The sequence below is a fragment of the Microcaecilia unicolor genome, chromosome 4 (assembly GCF_901765095.1).
Source record: "Microcaecilia unicolor chromosome 4, aMicUni1.1, whole genome shotgun sequence".
Classification (NCBI taxonomy): Eukaryota; Metazoa; Chordata; class Amphibia; order Gymnophiona; family Siphonopidae; genus Microcaecilia; species Microcaecilia unicolor.
In genome coordinates, this window is record NC_044034.1 from 318,568,693 (window position 1) to 318,586,245 (window position 17,553).

At 42.4% G+C, this 17,553-nt stretch overlaps 1 protein-coding gene across 1 annotated transcript in view; it reads right to left on the bottom strand.

Moving 5' to 3' along the window:
• The window catches only part of SNRNP27 (small nuclear ribonucleoprotein U4/U6.U5 subunit 27), a 37,811-nt gene that overhangs the window by 8,039 nt on the left and 12,219 nt on the right, over positions 1-17,553 (bottom strand). Inside the window, exons 3-4 of the mRNA XM_030202511.1 lie at positions 8,939-9,018; positions 8,045-8,109 (exon numbers count right to left, since the gene is read on the bottom strand). Of these exons, the coding sequence (XP_030058371.1) occupies positions 8,045-8,109; positions 8,939-9,018 (145 nt within the window). The remainder of the gene's footprint in view (positions 1-8,044; positions 8,110-8,938; positions 9,019-17,553) is intronic.

The following is a 17,553-nucleotide window of genomic DNA, read 5'->3' on the forward strand; positions in this document are numbered from 1 at the left end:
TATGCTCATTCAGCAAATATCAGATGTGGTGGTGCAAACGTTGGAAATAAAATTCAACAAGCTTGCTGAGCAAATTGGAGCCATACTGCAGTCGCTTTCAGATATCCAAAACAGAGCAACAGAATTGGAGTAATTCAGGAGTACAGCAAAAGACAACAAAGGCAGCAAAAGCAGATATGGGAAGTACTCTAGAAAATAGATCTCAGTGAAATAATGTAAGATTGGTGGGGCTTCTGGAGACTATGAAGGATACTGAGTTGGTGGGATATATATACAGTGCAATCCGCTTAAGTGCAAGGGTCTGGGACCAAAGAAATACATGCAGTTAACCGGAGTGTGCACTTAACTGTTGTGACTCAAAGAAGCTTAACATCTGATAAACATATGTAAAGTACTGTTTATTATACGTACAGTATATAGTCTCCTTTAACTGACGTTATACAGTCTCCGTTAACTGACATTAGGCTTACTTGAAGTAATCAGTCATAGTCCTCTGTACACTCTTCTGTCTGTGAGTTCCATATACGTCTGCCAGACGGTAAAAGCTGTTATAGCACTGACATCCAGTGGCCTCCAGGTAGGCCCGCACGGTGTTGACCCTCCAGCGCTCTTGGAAAACTGACAGGAGGTTGTTGAATTTCGTCAGCATGTGCCTCGCTGCTCATTTCATCATCTGTTTCATCATCAGCCATTGCCTGAATGTAGGCGCATATCTCGACATCAGTGCTGTCATATGTAGATCGTAATCAACAGCTACGTAGTGATGAAACTCCTCTTCAGTAACACCGGCTGGGATGTCAATAGCCTGTTCATCTGACACGTTTGCAACAGCTGCATCTGTTTCATCCCTCTCCACATTCATAACAAAGCTTGCCCGCTTGTAGCAGTTCACAGTGGTTGCTTGTGTAACATGATTCCAGGCTTCTTTCTGCGTATGTAGGTTGGATCAGAGAGGTATTGTTTGGTGGCAGGAAGACCACCTTGACATTAGACAGCCTAACATCATCACTGTGTGCAGCACAATTATCACAAAGCAACAAAATCTGACGCTTTTGTACCCACATTCTAGTGTCTAACTTCTTTAGCCACTGCTTCCAAATTTCCCGTGTCACCCATGAATTTGCATTAGCCTCGTATGACACAGGAAGTCGCTTAACATTCTTGAAGCAACGGGGCTGTTTGCTCTTTCCAATGATGAAGGGTTCCAACTTCTCACTCCCATCCATATTGCAGGAAAAGGAGGATCGTCAGTCGGTCCTTCAACGTTTTATTTCCTGTAGTTTCGGCTTGTTTGAATGCAAGTGTTCCATCAGGAATCGCTTGCCAGTAGAGACCATTTTCGTCAGCATTGAAAATGTCAGGAAGTGCAAACTCGTTCAAGATGGTAGGAAGAACTGAAACAACCCAATTTTCAGCATCAAAGTCATCAGCGTCTTGTTTTTCACCATCCTGTTTCTTGAATTTTATGTTGTTCCTCTCCTTCCATCTTTCCAATCATCCAACAGTGACTTTGAATTCAGTTAGTCCAAGACTTTCAGCTAGCTGATTAGCTTTCTCCATAAGTAGTGGACCACTGTCAGGAAACTGTCTGCTCCTGACTTGAGAAAACAACCGAAAAAGAGCATCTTCTACATCCTCAGCTTTTCCCCGCCCGTTATGTTTCTGGTGTGGATTTGTATTGTTTTGCCAGTCTTCCAGAAGCTGATCTTTCTGCTTCAAGATACGTGAAATTTGACTGGGATTGACACCATATTCTTTAGCAATAGATGCTCGACTTTTGTTTTCTAATTTTTTTTAAAGAACTTCTATTCATTCAGCCAGTGTTAGTCTTACAGTTGCGCGACGACAACTCCAGTGTACACTCTAACAACATTCTTTCGCTTATTCTGCCTGTGGCAGTTAGCCAACAAGATTTCAAATTTACCGCCCCTTTGTCACGCGCCAATCGGCTTCCATATTCCGTGTGCGCTTATGCGGAGTCTTTCCTGCAGAGGAGCGGTCTTAAACCATGCATAAGCGCGAATCTTGCACTTATCAGTGGTGTGCTAAACCGAAGTTTGTCCCCATAGAAATTGATGGCGCCAAAAACGGGACCGAAGTACGGCATGCAGTTAAACAGAGCATGCGCTTATCTGACGTGCACTTAAATGGAGTGCACTGTATTTCTATCTATATATAAAATTTTTTGTTCAGTGTTAAATTTTTATGAGAATAAACAAGGTTGTTCGCTCTGCTTGTCTGGACTGATAAAGAATCCTGGTGGTTTGTGTGTTGGGTCTGTGAGTACTTAATGGGTCAAATAACGACCATGAACTTACATGGCTTCCTGCACATCACTTGTTCTGTACAAGATGTCCACATGTTTGCTTTTCTGGTTAGCGTTAGGTTAGTGATTTGTTTAAGGTTGTGTTTATTCTGAGTTTATCCTTCCTGTTTGTCTACATAAAATACATTTGAGTCGGATCAAATGGCAAGAGAGATGTCTCAACTCAGGTTTTCAGTTCTGTATCGCCACCTGCTGGTTGATGGACACAACTATCCCACAGGTTTAGTAATAGTGAGAAGGACTAATGGAAAGAAAATTATCAGGTAAAACCATCTCGATTCAATAGAAACATATTGTATCACCTAACCTAACAGTGGTGATATTTCCTTTATACTACGACAAAGACGGACTCATCTGAAGAAATGGATGCGCTTTCAAGAGTTTTGCTGGATCTTGAACTAATGTGTAAATCAACATAGGAGAAAGAGAGAGAAAGGAGAGAAAGATTCTGCTTCTGGATTCCTGTAAGGAAATCCACCAGATCTAGACCTGTTATGCAGTTATAAGGGTGGGGGGTGAGGTGGTTAGGGGGAAAGGGAGGGATATAAGGGAATCAAGGGATAGAAAGAATAAAACAGATAAAACAAATGCACATATTGTCAATTGGCCGATACCGGGTGGATAAGTTGTTCTAACCTGTTGTTACATTATATGAAGAAACTGCATACCAGTTTTATGCGTTGTTTGATGGTGAACACTAATTTTCTGGTTGCTAATTAAAAAAAAAAATTCTATGTAAAAAAAAAAAAAAAAAAATGGCTGAGCAAACCACCCACCTAAAACCACTGAGGGGCCTGGTTGCCCATCACTGGGTACCCTTGGGGTAAGCAGAGCTGGAGCCAGTACCACCACCAATGCCCCTTCTAGTCCCTCAAAAGGGTCCCCCCCCCCTTCTGCAAGCAGACCTGGAACTTTCTGCCTGGACAGCCAAAAGCACCCCTTGTCCCTAAAGTGACCTTTTCTCTGGCCTCAGGGGCCATCCTCCAGGAGGCATTGAAGCTTGGAATCCCTTCAGTCTTTAACTATCTTTTCCAGCTCCTCACCGACAGAAGTAGACCCTAAAAGGATAGCTTGCTTAAGCGCACCATACATGTGGTATCTGCTGCCCAATGCTGCAGACGTGGCCACATGTGAACTCCAACTTTTCGCCAGATCATGTGTGGCATCAACCTCGAAAGCCATATAGGGCTCTAGGCAAGCCATCTGAGGATATGGGCAGCAGTTGTGCCCACAGCAAAAAAAGTGCCCTGGCTGCATACCCCTTGCAGATTGGTATCTATGTGCTCACTACTGAGGCAAAATCTTGCTTTAGCCTCTGCTCCACCTATCGTGGCATATTTCAGGGAAAACCCTCCCTTCTGTGATCAAGACGACCACTATCCCAGTAGAAGTGACCAAAGCATCCACCTTGGGCAACACAAATAACATCTTGCTCTTCCAATGGAAACAGGTAGTGCTTTCCCAGCAGCTTTATAACCTTAAGGCGGCCTTCTAGGGCTTTCCATTCTGCCAGAACCATCTGTGAGAGGACTCTGTGCCAACAGGAAGGTCTTGGGAGGTTTCCAGAGACCTTCTAGGATAGGATTGCCATCTATCATGTTCAGATAAATATGTGAAATGGATGTTACACTGGTTAAGGGACTCATTAGAAAAATAAATCTTTCTAGGTCAGTTGGGGAGATTATCCTTACCCCAATTCCAAAAAAATCAAAAGGGAGATATGGTAGAAGTTATGAACTACAGGTCTGTAGCATCAATCCCACTTCATATTAAGATCAGAGGGAACTGTAGCAATTCGAATTATTAATTTGGAACATCATAATCTATTATATCAAACGCAGTCAGGATTTAGGAAAAGCTTTAGTACCGAGACTCCGATTGGGGGGGGGGGGGAGGCATTGATTTTGTAAACGCAGAAGCATGAGTAATGGTCAACAGATTATTTTGCTGTACTTTGATCTATCTAATGCCATGTTAAATAATTTTGGATTGGAGGTAAGGTATGAATGGTTGGAAGAATTTCTTACTGAAAGATTATATAATGTGAAAATGAAGGGGAAGCTATCTGAAGAATGGAAGGCAGTAAGTGGGGTCCCACAGGGATTATCTCTTTCCAAATAGTGTTCAATGTGTTGATGTCAACCTTGGTTTAAAAAAAAAAATTTTTTTTTAAAGAGAAGGCCATTCATTGTTTTTCTTATGCAGATATTACTATTTATTTCCCTTTTGATAAAACCAAGGATGACAGTATTAATTTAGTGGAAAGATGGGCTAATTGAAACTGAACAAGGAAAAAACAAATGCAAACAAAGCTTCTACTTCTATGCTCACCTCATATTACTATTTCTGATCTACAACTGAAATCACAATATAAACCTTTGAAAATTGAATTAGAAATGAAAATTCTGGGAATTGTAACAGATATTTAAACTTTGGAAAGCCAGCTGCAGGCTATAGTTAAGAGAGTATTCAATATTTAAAAATTAAGACAGATATGCTTTTCTTCTAGAGAGAATTTTAGATACTGGTGAAAACAATAGTCCCATCTCAAATGGATTATGTATATATGTGGTTTGTACTGAAGGTATTGCTAAGCAATTGTGCGGTCCGGCTGCTACAGCATGTCATTATGCTGAGACCCGGAACCGCATTTTTTTCTTTGGCAGTACCTGTATTATAGAACAGGCTTCCTATTTAAGATCTTGTACAAATATGCAATAGTTTATAAAATTACTGAAGACACATTGTTGTGTTAAAGCTTTTTCAGAAGACTGAGTTTTTGCTATGAGAGGTGTAAATATTCAGTCAGATTGATTTTTGCAAGTTCTTATGTGTGTGGAGGGGGAGGGGGTGTAATTTCTCATTTTTAAATAATTACTGTTAGGTATGTGCTCTACTGGACAGACAGAACTTTTTAAGAGATAATTGTATTAGGATTGATTGTTATTGTATGTGGACATTTATTATGTGTGTGTAATTGTAATCTACCTATAAATAAATTACAAATGAAAAATGACAAAGTATTCAAAATATGGCAGCTAGACTCCCCCCCCCCCCCCCCATGTCAAAGTAAGAGAAGGTAACACTGCTTTATATTAAGTTGAACTGGCTTCCTGTGGAAAGCCAGGGCAATTTTTAAAGCCCCTTAGTAAATGAGCAGTTTGGTTATTGTACCTCATTATTAGACATCAAAGAATAGTAGGAAATTATATGAAACTGATGTTTCCTAACCCAAAAGGGGATATAAAGTTATATACTTGGTTACTTTATTTATTTGTTACATTTGTACCCCGCACTTTCCCACTCATAGCAGGTTCAATGCGGCTTACAAAGTAGTAGGATTACCAAGTATAGTACAGAGAAAAACAGGTTAAGCTTGACAAAGTAGTGGGAAATGTAGATAGGTAATATTATAAGGGAGAGGGGGTAGAGGAGGTAGTAGAAGATGCTAATTTTAGGCTACATTGAGATAATCAGGGGATAGGGTAAACATAGGGAAAAACTGGAGAAGACGTAATCTGAGTCATTGCTAATGTCGCAGGATCAGGTTCGTAGGGTTAGGTCGTGGCATTTGGATAAGCTTCCTTGAATAGATGGGCTTTCAGCGATTTTCTGAAGAGTAGGTAGTCTTTAATAGAATGAATGGGTCTGGGTAGGGCGTTCCAGAGCTGACTGCCTTTCTCATATTTAGCAGCAAAATGGTAGAACACTTCCAATTCAAGATGTATTTCTTGTTAAAGGACATTTCGTAAAGCTCTTAAAACTTATTTCAGAAATATGTTATAGGAATTAATTGATTTTAGGAGCCATTTTTAGAATGGTTATTTTAAGGTATTGCATTTATGGATTGCTTTTTTTTGTAGTTCTTGGTTATGACCAGTTCTCTTAAAATATGTAAATCACACTGAATTCCTCATTGGGGCATATTAGCACTTCATAAGAGATAAAGTAAAAAAAAAAAAAGGCGGTGAGAGCGCCAAGGCTATGGCATCAATTAAGGGGACCCAATTCCTCCTTTCAGAGCAACCAGATGACCTCCATCCTCCGGGTCCAAGTCCAGGGCATCTAAGGGCCCTTCCATCTCACATCAGTCTTGCTGGCCATGGGGCCCTCATAGGGTTCCCCTCACTCAGCTCTACTTGTGCACTGCTGCACGAGACACGCTCCTCTCTGAGGATTCTCCTAACACATTCAGTAACCAAGACCATCAAGGAGGCCCCCAAAGACCCCCGGGGACCTTATTCGGCCTCTCGCCACTCCTGGTCACTCACAAAGTCTCAGGAAGGCAACTCACAAAGTCTCAGTCTCAGGGCCCTCACTGGGAGTTCTCTGAATCCCCCGGACCATCTGTGGCCCGACACCTGTTTTCTGGCACCAAGGCGGCCGCCATTCCTATGAGTTTGGTTGTCATCAGGGACTGAGGATATGTGGGCAAAACAAAAACAAACCTTTCCCTTGGTCTCCTCTGCCACTGCTGTCAAGCAATTTCGAGCCTCCCAGATCACTCACAGGGGAGAGGGAGCCTGCATATTCCATACTTTGTACCCGGCAGCAGCACGCTTTCCAGTGCCGGCCAAAAATCTCCTCTCTCCTTCACTCCCAGACCTCTGGGCCCGGGATAGTCTGCCTCCTGCAGAACAGCCTGAGGTCCAGGAGCTAAGGCCCAAACAAACTCAGCCTTGTTAGATGCAGGATGCGGACTGTGCCTTGAGAAGTCAGGCCTATCACACCCACCCAACCTGTACCATCTGCTGGACACAGAGAAATACTGGGGTTCCGCAGCCTGCAGTGGTTTGTTTCTCTACCTCCATCTGCAGGAAGGGACACAACCGCAGGTTGAAAAGGACTGTTCAACTGTAGTTTGACGAGAGAGAGAGCGAGAGAGCACGAGCGAGAGAGATCTTGCTTCACCTATGTGACAGCATGCTTTGGAAAGGGAGACTGCCAGTGACTTCCAATGGCACCTTGAGGAACCGATTTAATAAAGTTTCTTTACCAAGGACACAGAATAGGGAATCAGCCTTAGTAAATCAGTTTCTGAAAGAGCTACTGCTAATCTGGCAGGAGATGCCCATCCCTCTTCTACCCCTATCCACCTCAACAAAAATAAAATTCACTGAAGACCATGTTGGAGGGGTGGGGAATGAGAAGCAAGAGAGGCCTCAGCTGCTGGCTCAAAAGTTTTTGGACTGGCGTCTAGATTTAATAGAAACAGAGAAAATTTTAGGCAGATAAAAGACCAATTTGTCAAGGCCTTAATTCATACTTAAGAGTGCATCTTATGCAGCTCAGGAATTCAGCACAATTTGAGATATTTGGTTTAATTTAGTAAAAAAAAAAAACACCCACCCACCCCCAAACAAAATTCCACAACCTCTGGCCACTTTGTTGGGCAGACTAGATGGACTGTGCAGGTCTTTATCTGCCAACATTTACTATGGAACTATGGAGAAAACATAACTTTTTGTTTTATTTCATCAGCAATAACTGCACCATTCATGGGTTCGAAAGCAACACCCATTTTTTTTGCGCCTTCCCTAACAGAGGAAAATAAGATCTTTATTCTAATTATAAACCCTTACACATCTTCATAACATCACTGAAAATTCGAGACAAGCTACACACTGTCTCTCCCAGCAAGCCTGTACTATCCCATAGAACTACTGTATTCTTGTCCAAAAGTTGTTGAGTCCCAGTTCTGTTCAATTTAACACTTACCTGTACTTCCTCTTCTGAGATACATTGATGGCATAGGCATTGACAGAACCTTCCACTTTCTTTCCCTAAAAAGTAGAAGAAAAAAAAAATCTCTTGAAGATCTGGGATTCACACTTGAGTAGTAGTATAACAGGGTTTTATATATAAATAAAATGTGTAGTGGCAGGTCAAACTCGCATTGATCAGTTTCAATCCTTCTCTGGAAGAACCACACTTCTAGGGGTAAGAGGATAATCTGGTCCCTAGTTCCAGAAGTCTTTAGTTCCTAAGTTGTGATGGTGAATTTTTTTATGATGTGAAACCTAAACCAAGACCAGTTCATTTCACACAGGCCAGATTCCAGATGGAAGGTGAAAGATTCTGCGTTATTCCCCTTAAGACATCCAATTATTATTATTAGTTACATTTGTATCCCACATTTTCCCACCTATTTGAAGGCTCAATGTGGCTTACATAGTTCCGGAAAGCTGGTTACAGACTCCGGTATGAACAATACAGAGTGGTTATTTTTAATTTATTTATTGCATTTGTATCCCACATTTTCCCACCTTTTTGCGGGTTCAGTGTGGCTTAGTACAATTAATTAGATTTGGTGTGGTTCGTCCCATGTGGCAAGAGATTGAGTATTGTCCGCTTCCTAGTTTAATTGTTGTATTTCATTATTCAGTGTTTATGTCGGTTCTGAAAATTGCCAAGTTAAACAGTACACAACATGGTTTAAGTTCTAGGAAGATTTTATAAATAGATCTTAAACATTAAAAAAAGTGACAGATCTCAGTCAATACTTTACTAGTTAAAAGAAAAACATAAATAAGAAGCAAATCAAACCAGTAATTTGAATATAGTACAAAAAAGCAGCTACTGTAGAAATGTTGATTTGGGTAATCTCCTTACTTTGGTAGTGTCAAAAGAGCCAAACCCCATTATTTTCATCATCTCAATTTCTTCCTCAGTTTTTCCTTCCATATCCTCCTCTAGAACAGGATAAAACAAAACAAAAGGAAATTAACATTATACACTAGACACAAAAAGACATATCAGGTAAAACACAACAGTTTAAGTCTTGGAAAACCTTTTTATCTCCCAACCCTCTCCTCCAAACAAAAGCCACCACTCGCACATGCTTTATAAATACTGTTAACCCAGGAGCAGATGCAGAAAGGTACAGTGAGCCAAACCATGCTGTTACCACAGGGTTAACAGCCAAACAATGCAGAAAGGGATTGAGCACAGATGTCAACTTGTGCAGTAAACATGGTTGCACACAGAATTAAAATGGATGGTAATGAGGCCATTACCTGTTCCCCCACAATGTAAAGAAAAAAAAATGGCACAGTGGTAGAAATGTTTTCTCAAGGTCCAGGGTAGAAGGGTTTGGTAGAAAGGAGTGGGTGTCTAGCGGCACCCCCTCCCCCTACCAGACAATTGAAAATTTCCTGGTGTCTAGCATTACCCCTGGCCTCCCTAAACTTTAAAAAAGCCATAGTATTTAGGAGCACCTCCCCCCCCCCCCCCCCCCCCAAATTCAAAAAGGCTTTCCTGGTGTCTAGTGGCACCCTCCATCCCTCCCCTCAGATCACCATACCATGAAAAGGGCAGAAGTGATGCCCACTCACTCCTGCCTCAATGCCACCAGATGTTACGCCTACCTAGTCAATATCGGGGTAATTGAAATCACCCATTGTGTTCCTCAGTTTGTTAGCCTCCCTAATCTATGATAACATTTCTATATGTCTGTTCATCCTGGCCAGGTGGACAGTAGTACACACGCATCACTATTCTTTTCCCCTTTACACATGGAATTTCAATCCATAGGGATTCCAAGATGTGTTTTGTTTCCTGAAATATTTTTAATCTATTCGATTTAAGGCCCTCCTTAACATACAATGCTACTCCTCCACCAATTTGATCCACCCTATCATTACGATATAATTTGTACCCTGGTATGACAGTGTCCCACTGGTTATCTTCCTTCCATCAGGTCTCAGACTATTGTATCTAATTTTTCATTTATGCAATATATTCTAACTCTCCCATCTTATTTCTTAGGCTTCTGGCATTTACATACAGACATCTCAAACTATGTTGTTCTTATTTACATCTTGCTCAGCAGTTGACAGTGATAATTTGCAATCTTAAAAATCTGCTTTTTATTTAAAGACACCTGGTCTACTATGGTCTACTGCAACCTCACTATCAGGATACCCTATCTTCCCTGTTTTGGTGAGACCGTTGAAAGATACCTAGTTCCAAACCATACATTTTTGAATGACTGTCGGCCTTCCCCCAGTTTCTAGTTTAAAAGCTGCTCTCCTTTTTTAAATGCCGATGCCAGCAGCCTGGTCCTACCCTGGTTAAGGTGGAGCCCATCATTCCAGAATAGGCTCCCCCTCCCCAGAATGTTGCCCAGTTCCTAACAAATCTAAAACCCTCCTCCCTGCACCATCTACCCATCCACGCATTGAGACTCCGGAGCTCTGCCCGTCTCTTAGCCCTGCACGTGGAACAGGAAGCATTTCTGAAAATGCTACCCTTGAGGTTCAGGATTTCAGGTTTCTACATAAGAGAGTCTAAATTTGGCTTCCAGAACCTCCCTCCCACATTTTCTTATGTCACTGGTACCCACATATACCAAGACAGCAGGCTCCTCCCCAGCACTATCTAAAATCCTATCCAGATGACGCGTGAGGTCCTCCACCTTTGCACCAGTCAGCCAAGTCACCAGGCGATCCTCACATCCACCAGCCACCCAACTATCTACATGCCTAATAATCAAATCACCAACTACAATAGCCAACCCAACCCTTCTCTCCTGGGCAGAACTCCTGGACACACATCTTGATGTGAGAGGATAATTGCATCCCCTGGTGGGCTGGTCCTGGCTACAGGATTACTTCCAGCTTCACCACGGTGATGCTCTCCTTTTAGGAGACATCCCTCCTCCAAACCAGCACAAGGGTTGCCAGACTGGAGGTAGGACTTCTCTACAATGTCCTTGTAGGTCTCCTCTATATACCCTTGTCTCCATCAGCTCCCCCAAGTCTGCTACTGTAGCCTCAAGAGAACGGACTTATTCTCCAAGAGCTAGGAGCTCTTTGCATCAGGCACACACATATAACCTGTCACCAACTGGGAGATAATCATATATGTGACACTCAATGCAAAAGACTGGATAGCACCCCTCTTCGTGCTGGACTGCTGTCTGCATCTTAGTATTATAGAACTGTTTAATTAAAACTTAAGGTACTACGGATATCAGATGAATATAAAGAGCTTTAAAATTATGTGACATAATTATTTAGTGTTTGTTTCTCAGAAGCTAATTAAATGTAATTAAAACTTATGAAAACTCTCCTCTTGTCCTAATTAGAATAATTGTTAGAATAACTAACTATAAATGAAGAGTTGAGCTAGGGGTGGGTGGGAGCCGGAGAGGGTATGAAGATTGAACTAGGCTCTATTGTACCTTCTACAGTCTGTTAATGCTGTGCCAGAAAATTCAAATTTTAAAACTATGGGCAAAAAGAGTAGAGAGACTAGTTAATAAAAGTTTGCTTCTTTTTATTTTTTCTTCTGTGTATTTTTAACATGACAATTTCTATGCTCATTGAATACTGCATCCCATGGGCATTATTTTGTGGAAAGCTCACCGTAGAAGCCGTGTGATCAGCAGCTCTACCATACAGCTATCTGCATTAATCCACTTATCAGAATTGCCAAGTCCTTCCCAAATGTTTTAGTAATCCTTAATTTGAATACCAAGGCCTTTGAGAGACTCTGGGATAACATCTTTCAAGGACATGTATTTAATTTAATTTGGTATTTGTAAACAGCCTTACCATTAAGATCAAGGTAAACAGACTAAAAAAAGACTAAGAGAAAAGATCTTGTACAGTGTAACACAACTTTATGATATGTGCAAAACCTTTTCTATATAAGAAATAACCTGATACATATAACCGGTGTTATTCATTATCGTAATGTAAGCAAACGTGATTATTAACTCTGCCATAGCTCGTATCTTAGACCTACGTACTGGTCAATGTTTCAGAGATTAAGTACATAAGTGTTGTAGTTTGGTTATTGGTGTTCAGCTTGTGACACTATTTGATTCATTTCAGATGTATTTTTGAACAAATGGGAAAAGATACAAAACTACATTGGGTTTAAACAAAATTACACTGCAATATATGAAAAGTAGCATAAATGTTTTGCAATTTTTCTGGGCAATATCATACCCATTTATGCAAAAATAGCATCAAGACATAAAATTAATGTTATCACAGATACCAAACTTATTTTCATTACGTTCAACACAAATCTGTTACACCAATTTTAGTTCAAACACGTTATAAACTCGTGTATAAGAGAAAAGAAAATATTAACAGATAAAACAAAGTGACAGCTTTTTATTTAAGTAGCTTACTGTATATACTTGCATACAGGTTGCAAAATTTTGATCATTCTTAATCTCAAAAGTCAAGGGGAGCGACCGACCTATATGCAAGTCTACTAGACTTCCCTACTACCCACACTGGTTCGAGTACTTCCCCTCCCAGGTCTTCCCAGGTCCCACTGGCAGCAAGCATGGTGCTCCTTCCCTTGCCTATGCTGTTTTCAGCTATACTTGCTCCTGGTGTTATAAAGCAGTTTCAGCACCAACATAGGGCCTTCCTCTGGCAGAAAACTGAACCCAGTGGCGCACCCTAGCACAGACCTGTAGAGCACCAATTCCCAAACCTGTCCTGAGGGAACCCCATATAGTCAGGTTTTCAAGATATCCACAAGGAATATGCATGAGATTGGTTTGCACACCAAGGAAGCAGAGAAAGAGAAGTTTTTAGAATTTGGAGGAAAGTTTGACAGTCCCTCAGAAGCTCATAGTTCAACGTGAGGTATCTGAAGGATACTATCAAAACATGAAAATTACAGAACCCTGACAGAGAGGTTGCAACAAAGGCAAAAGATAAGAACCTTTAGTAGAGAAGAGTAAATGCTGCAAATTATCCTTGTCAACTGCTAAGCAGCTTATCTACGCAAACAAAAAGAACACACTTTGAAATGTCCTCATACAAATGCTAGAAGCCTAAAAGTTAAGGTGGGAGAGTATATAGCACTAAAAGAAGAAATAGATATAATAGACATCTCAAAGACCTCGCAGAAGGAAGATAACCAATGACACTTACCAGGGTACAAATTATATCGCAATGATAAAACGGACCAAACTGAAGGGGGTGGGAATATAGTTTAAAGATGGAATTGAGACTAACAGAATAAAAATTCAGCAAGAAACAGATAGTAAAACAGAATCCTTATGGATAGAAATTCCATATATGACGGGAAAGATAATACTGGTAGGGCTATACTGCCCTCTGCCAGGTCAGAACAAAGAGATAATGAAATGTTAACAGAAGTTAGAGAAGCTAGCAAATTTGGCAACACTAATGGATGATTTCAATTACCTCAATATTCACAGGATAAATGTCACATCAGGAAATCTAGGGAGGTAAATTCCTAATAGAATAACTGCTTTATGGAGAAGCTGGTCCAGCAACTGACAAGAAGGAGAGCCATTTTAGATCTCATACACTAAAGAAATCTACTGGAACAGCATTTAACTTATGAAAGGGCAACCATGGTAAAATAAGGAAAGTGTGTAAAAAAAAAAAAAAAAAAGCTGAAAAGGAGCAGCTTCAAAGGTTGGGCATGGACATTGCTTAAAAATACCATCTTGGAAGCCCAGACCAGGTGTATTCTTAAAAAAAAAAGAGGAAGGCAGGCCAAAACAATACCATTAAAAGATGGGGAGAAGGTGGCTATTTACTCAAAAGAACATCTTTTAGAAAAAAAAAAAATCCAACTGAAGAAAACTGGAAGCAGAATGAATGCTAGCAAGCGAGGTATTGATAAAGGGGAAGGGAAATGGGACTTGATATACCGCCTTTCTGAGGTTTTTGCAACTACATTCAAAGCGGTTTACATATATTCAGGTACTTATTTTGTACCAGGGGCAATGGAGGGTTAAGTGACTTGCCCAGTCACAAGGAGCTGCAGTGGGAATCTAACTCAGTTCCCCAGGATAAAAGTCCACTGCACTAACCACTAGGCTACTAAAGGCTAAAAGAATTTGAAAAGAAGCTTGCTATAGAGGCAAAAACTAATAGCAAAATCTTTTTCAGGTACATTAGAAGCAGAGAGCCTGTGTGGAAGACAGATAATCCAGGAAACTACAGATCGGTAAGCCCAAATACTGAAAACTGTCCAAGTCCAGCCTTTTCTAATTCTGCTATATTAAAATGCCTCAGTATCGCTCCATGCTGCGACTTCACCTTGAGCACTGTGTTCAATTTTGGTCACTGTATCTCAAAAAAAAGATAGAACAGAATTAGAAAAGTTTCAAAGAAGTCTAGAAGCAAGATTTCTGGAAATTTCCATAAGGAAGGCAAAAACTGACCCCCCAAAACCCAGAAGACACCAGTGTTCCATAAATCTAATTAATGATGCTCTTTCCTTATTAGCATAACCTACTGTGGGTGCCATGTTATCTAAATGCAGATCTAGTATAAGATTCAAATCTTCCCCATTAACTCTACTTCCAGGTGTTCAGCAAGAAATTTGGTAAGTGAAGAAATGGTGTGCTTTAAGCATGTAAAATAGATATTTTCTTGCATTATGTTCTGAAGTGTTTATTGCTCCTGTTTGGCCAGCAGACGGTGCATATTTATGCTTAAAGCTGTTACAGAGGAATCATTTGTCTTTCTTTATTTGACACAGAAAATAGGAAGTGTCTGTAGCGATGTAACCAGTTATTTAAAACTTGACTGTTCTGGGCTCCAATTGGCCTGGAGTTTTGAAAAATTACCCAGTAGTGCTGTTGCTTCAGTCCTAGCCAGAAATGAAAGAGATATCTCTTTGCCGAGGCTCTGTGAACAGTTATATGTCCTTCCCAGATACTGTTTAGACAGAATATAGATATTTAGTTAGTGTTATAATTGATCCATATTTCAGTTACATGTTATTGTTTGCCAATTGCACATTTTTTTTGTTTAGTGTTCAATTTTTATGAGACCAAAACTGTTTGCTCTTCTTGACCGGACTGACAAAGAATCTTGGTGATTTGTGTGTTGGGTCTGTGACTGCTTTCTGAGAACTGTGGCCCACAGAAGGTGGCTACTACTACTACTATGGTAAAATTATGTATAATCATACCTGATAATTTTCTTTCCATTAATCATAGCTGATCAATCCATAGACTGGTGGGTTGTGTCCATCTACCAGCAGGTGGAGATAGAGAGCAAACTTTTGCCTCCCTATATGTGGTCATGTGCTGCCGGAAACTCCTCAGTATGTCGATATCAAAGCTCCATCCGCAGGACTCAGCACTTAGAGAATTACACCCACGAAGGGACACTCTGCCCAGCTCACCACCGCCGAAACGGGGGAGGGGAATTAACCCAGCTCATCCCCACACAAGTGGGGGAGGGGAATCCGTCCAGCTCATCCCCGCGGAGCGGGGGAGGGACACCACACCCGCCGATGCGGGGGGATCTGGCTTATCCTGCAACCGCAACCGCGGGAGGAGCTGACTGACCCTAACACCGCCGAAGCGGGAGGGGTACAAAGCTGCCCTACAGCCGCACGAAGCGGGAGGGAGTGCCGGCAGAATTTATGTCTCAATCCAGCCCCGTAAAACGGAGGGGAGAGGAATGCAGCAGCTCACTGTAACACAAACTCGTCTCAACTCTTGAAGAATCCAAGTGAAAGAAGAACTTGAACACGAAGTCCTCCTGAAGTAACTGAAGGCTAAACCTGAACCTAAAATTCAACCAGAATATAAACAGTACAGATATCTGGGAGGGGCTATGGATTGATCAGCTATGATTAATGGAAAGAAAATTATCAGGTATGATTATACATAATTTTACCTTCCATATCATCAAGCTGATCAATCCATAGACTGGTGGGATGTACCGAAGCAGTACTCACCCAGGGCGGGACATAGAAATCCCTGACCTCAACACTGAAGCTCCAAACCGGGCCTCCGCCCGTGCAGCCACAGTCAAACGGTAATGCTTGGAGAATGTATGAGCCGAAGCCCACGTTGCCGCCTTGCATATCTCTTCCAAGGAGACGGATCCGGCCTCTGCCATCGAGGCCGCCTGAGCTCTCGTGGAGTGAGCCTTCAGCTGGATAGGCGGCACCTTCCCCGCGGCCACATAAGCCGCTGCAATGGCTTCCTTGACCCATCTTGCCACTGTAGGCTTAGCAGCCTGCAGACCCTTACGAGGACCTGCAAACAGGACAAACAGATGATCCGATTTCCGGAAATCATTGGTCACTTCCAAGTATCTGATGATGACTCGTCTCACATCCAGATATTCAAGAGCGGAGTACTCCTCTGGGTAGTCCTCCCTACGAAAGGAAGGGAGACAGAGCTGCTGATTCACATGGAAGCGAGAACCAATCTTGGGCAGGAAGGAAGGCACTGTGCGAATAGTCACTCCTGCCTCAGTGAACTGCAGAAAAGGCTCTCGACATGAGAGCGCCTGGAGCTCGGAAACTCTTCTGGCTGAAGTGATAGCCACCAAAAAGACTGCTTTCAACGTCAGGTCTTTCAGAGATGCCCTCGACAAGGGTTCCAAAGGCGGCTTCTGCAATGCTCTTAGCACCAGGTTGAGATTCCACGCAGGCACCACTGAGTGCAGAGGAGGGCGCAGGTGATTAACTCCCTTGAGAAAGCGCACCACATCTGGCTGCGAAGCCAGGGAAGCACCCTTCAGGCGGCCCCTGAAGCAAGCCAGAGCCACTACCTGGACTTTAAGGGAACTGAGCGACAGGCCTTTCTCCAGACCTTCTTGTAGGAACGCCAACACTGAAGAAATTGGAGCAGTGAAGGGAGAAAGTGAGCCTGCTTCACACCATGCTGCAAAGATACGCCAAACCCTGGCGTAAGCAGTAGAAGTAGAGCGCTTCCTCGCTCTCAGCATAGTGGCGATGACCTTGTCTGAGAAGCCCTTCTTCCTCAGACGCTGCCGCTCAATAGCCAGGCCGTAAGACCAAAGGGAGAGGGATCCTCCATCACCACGGGACCCTGATGTAACAGGCCCTGCTCCACTGACAGCCGCAGAGGATCGTCGACTGAGAGCCTGAACAAGTCCGCATACCAGGGACGTCTGGGCCAATCCGGACCCACCAGGATTACCCTGCCGGGATGCTTTGCCACCCGGTCTAGCACTCTGCCCAACATGGGCCAGGGCGGGAACACATAGAGGAGCTCTTGTGTCGGCCACTGTTGGAGAAGAGCATCTACTCCCAGGGATCGAGGGTCCCGTCCTCTGCTGAAAAAGCGCGGCACTTGGCAATTGGCCGATGACGCCATCAGATCTAGGCTCGGCTGGCCCCAGCGCTTCGTGATGTCCAAGAACGCCTGAGCAGATAGTTGCCACTCTCCGGGCTCCAAGGTATGGCGACTGAGAAAGTCCGCCTTGACATTCATGACTCCGGCAATG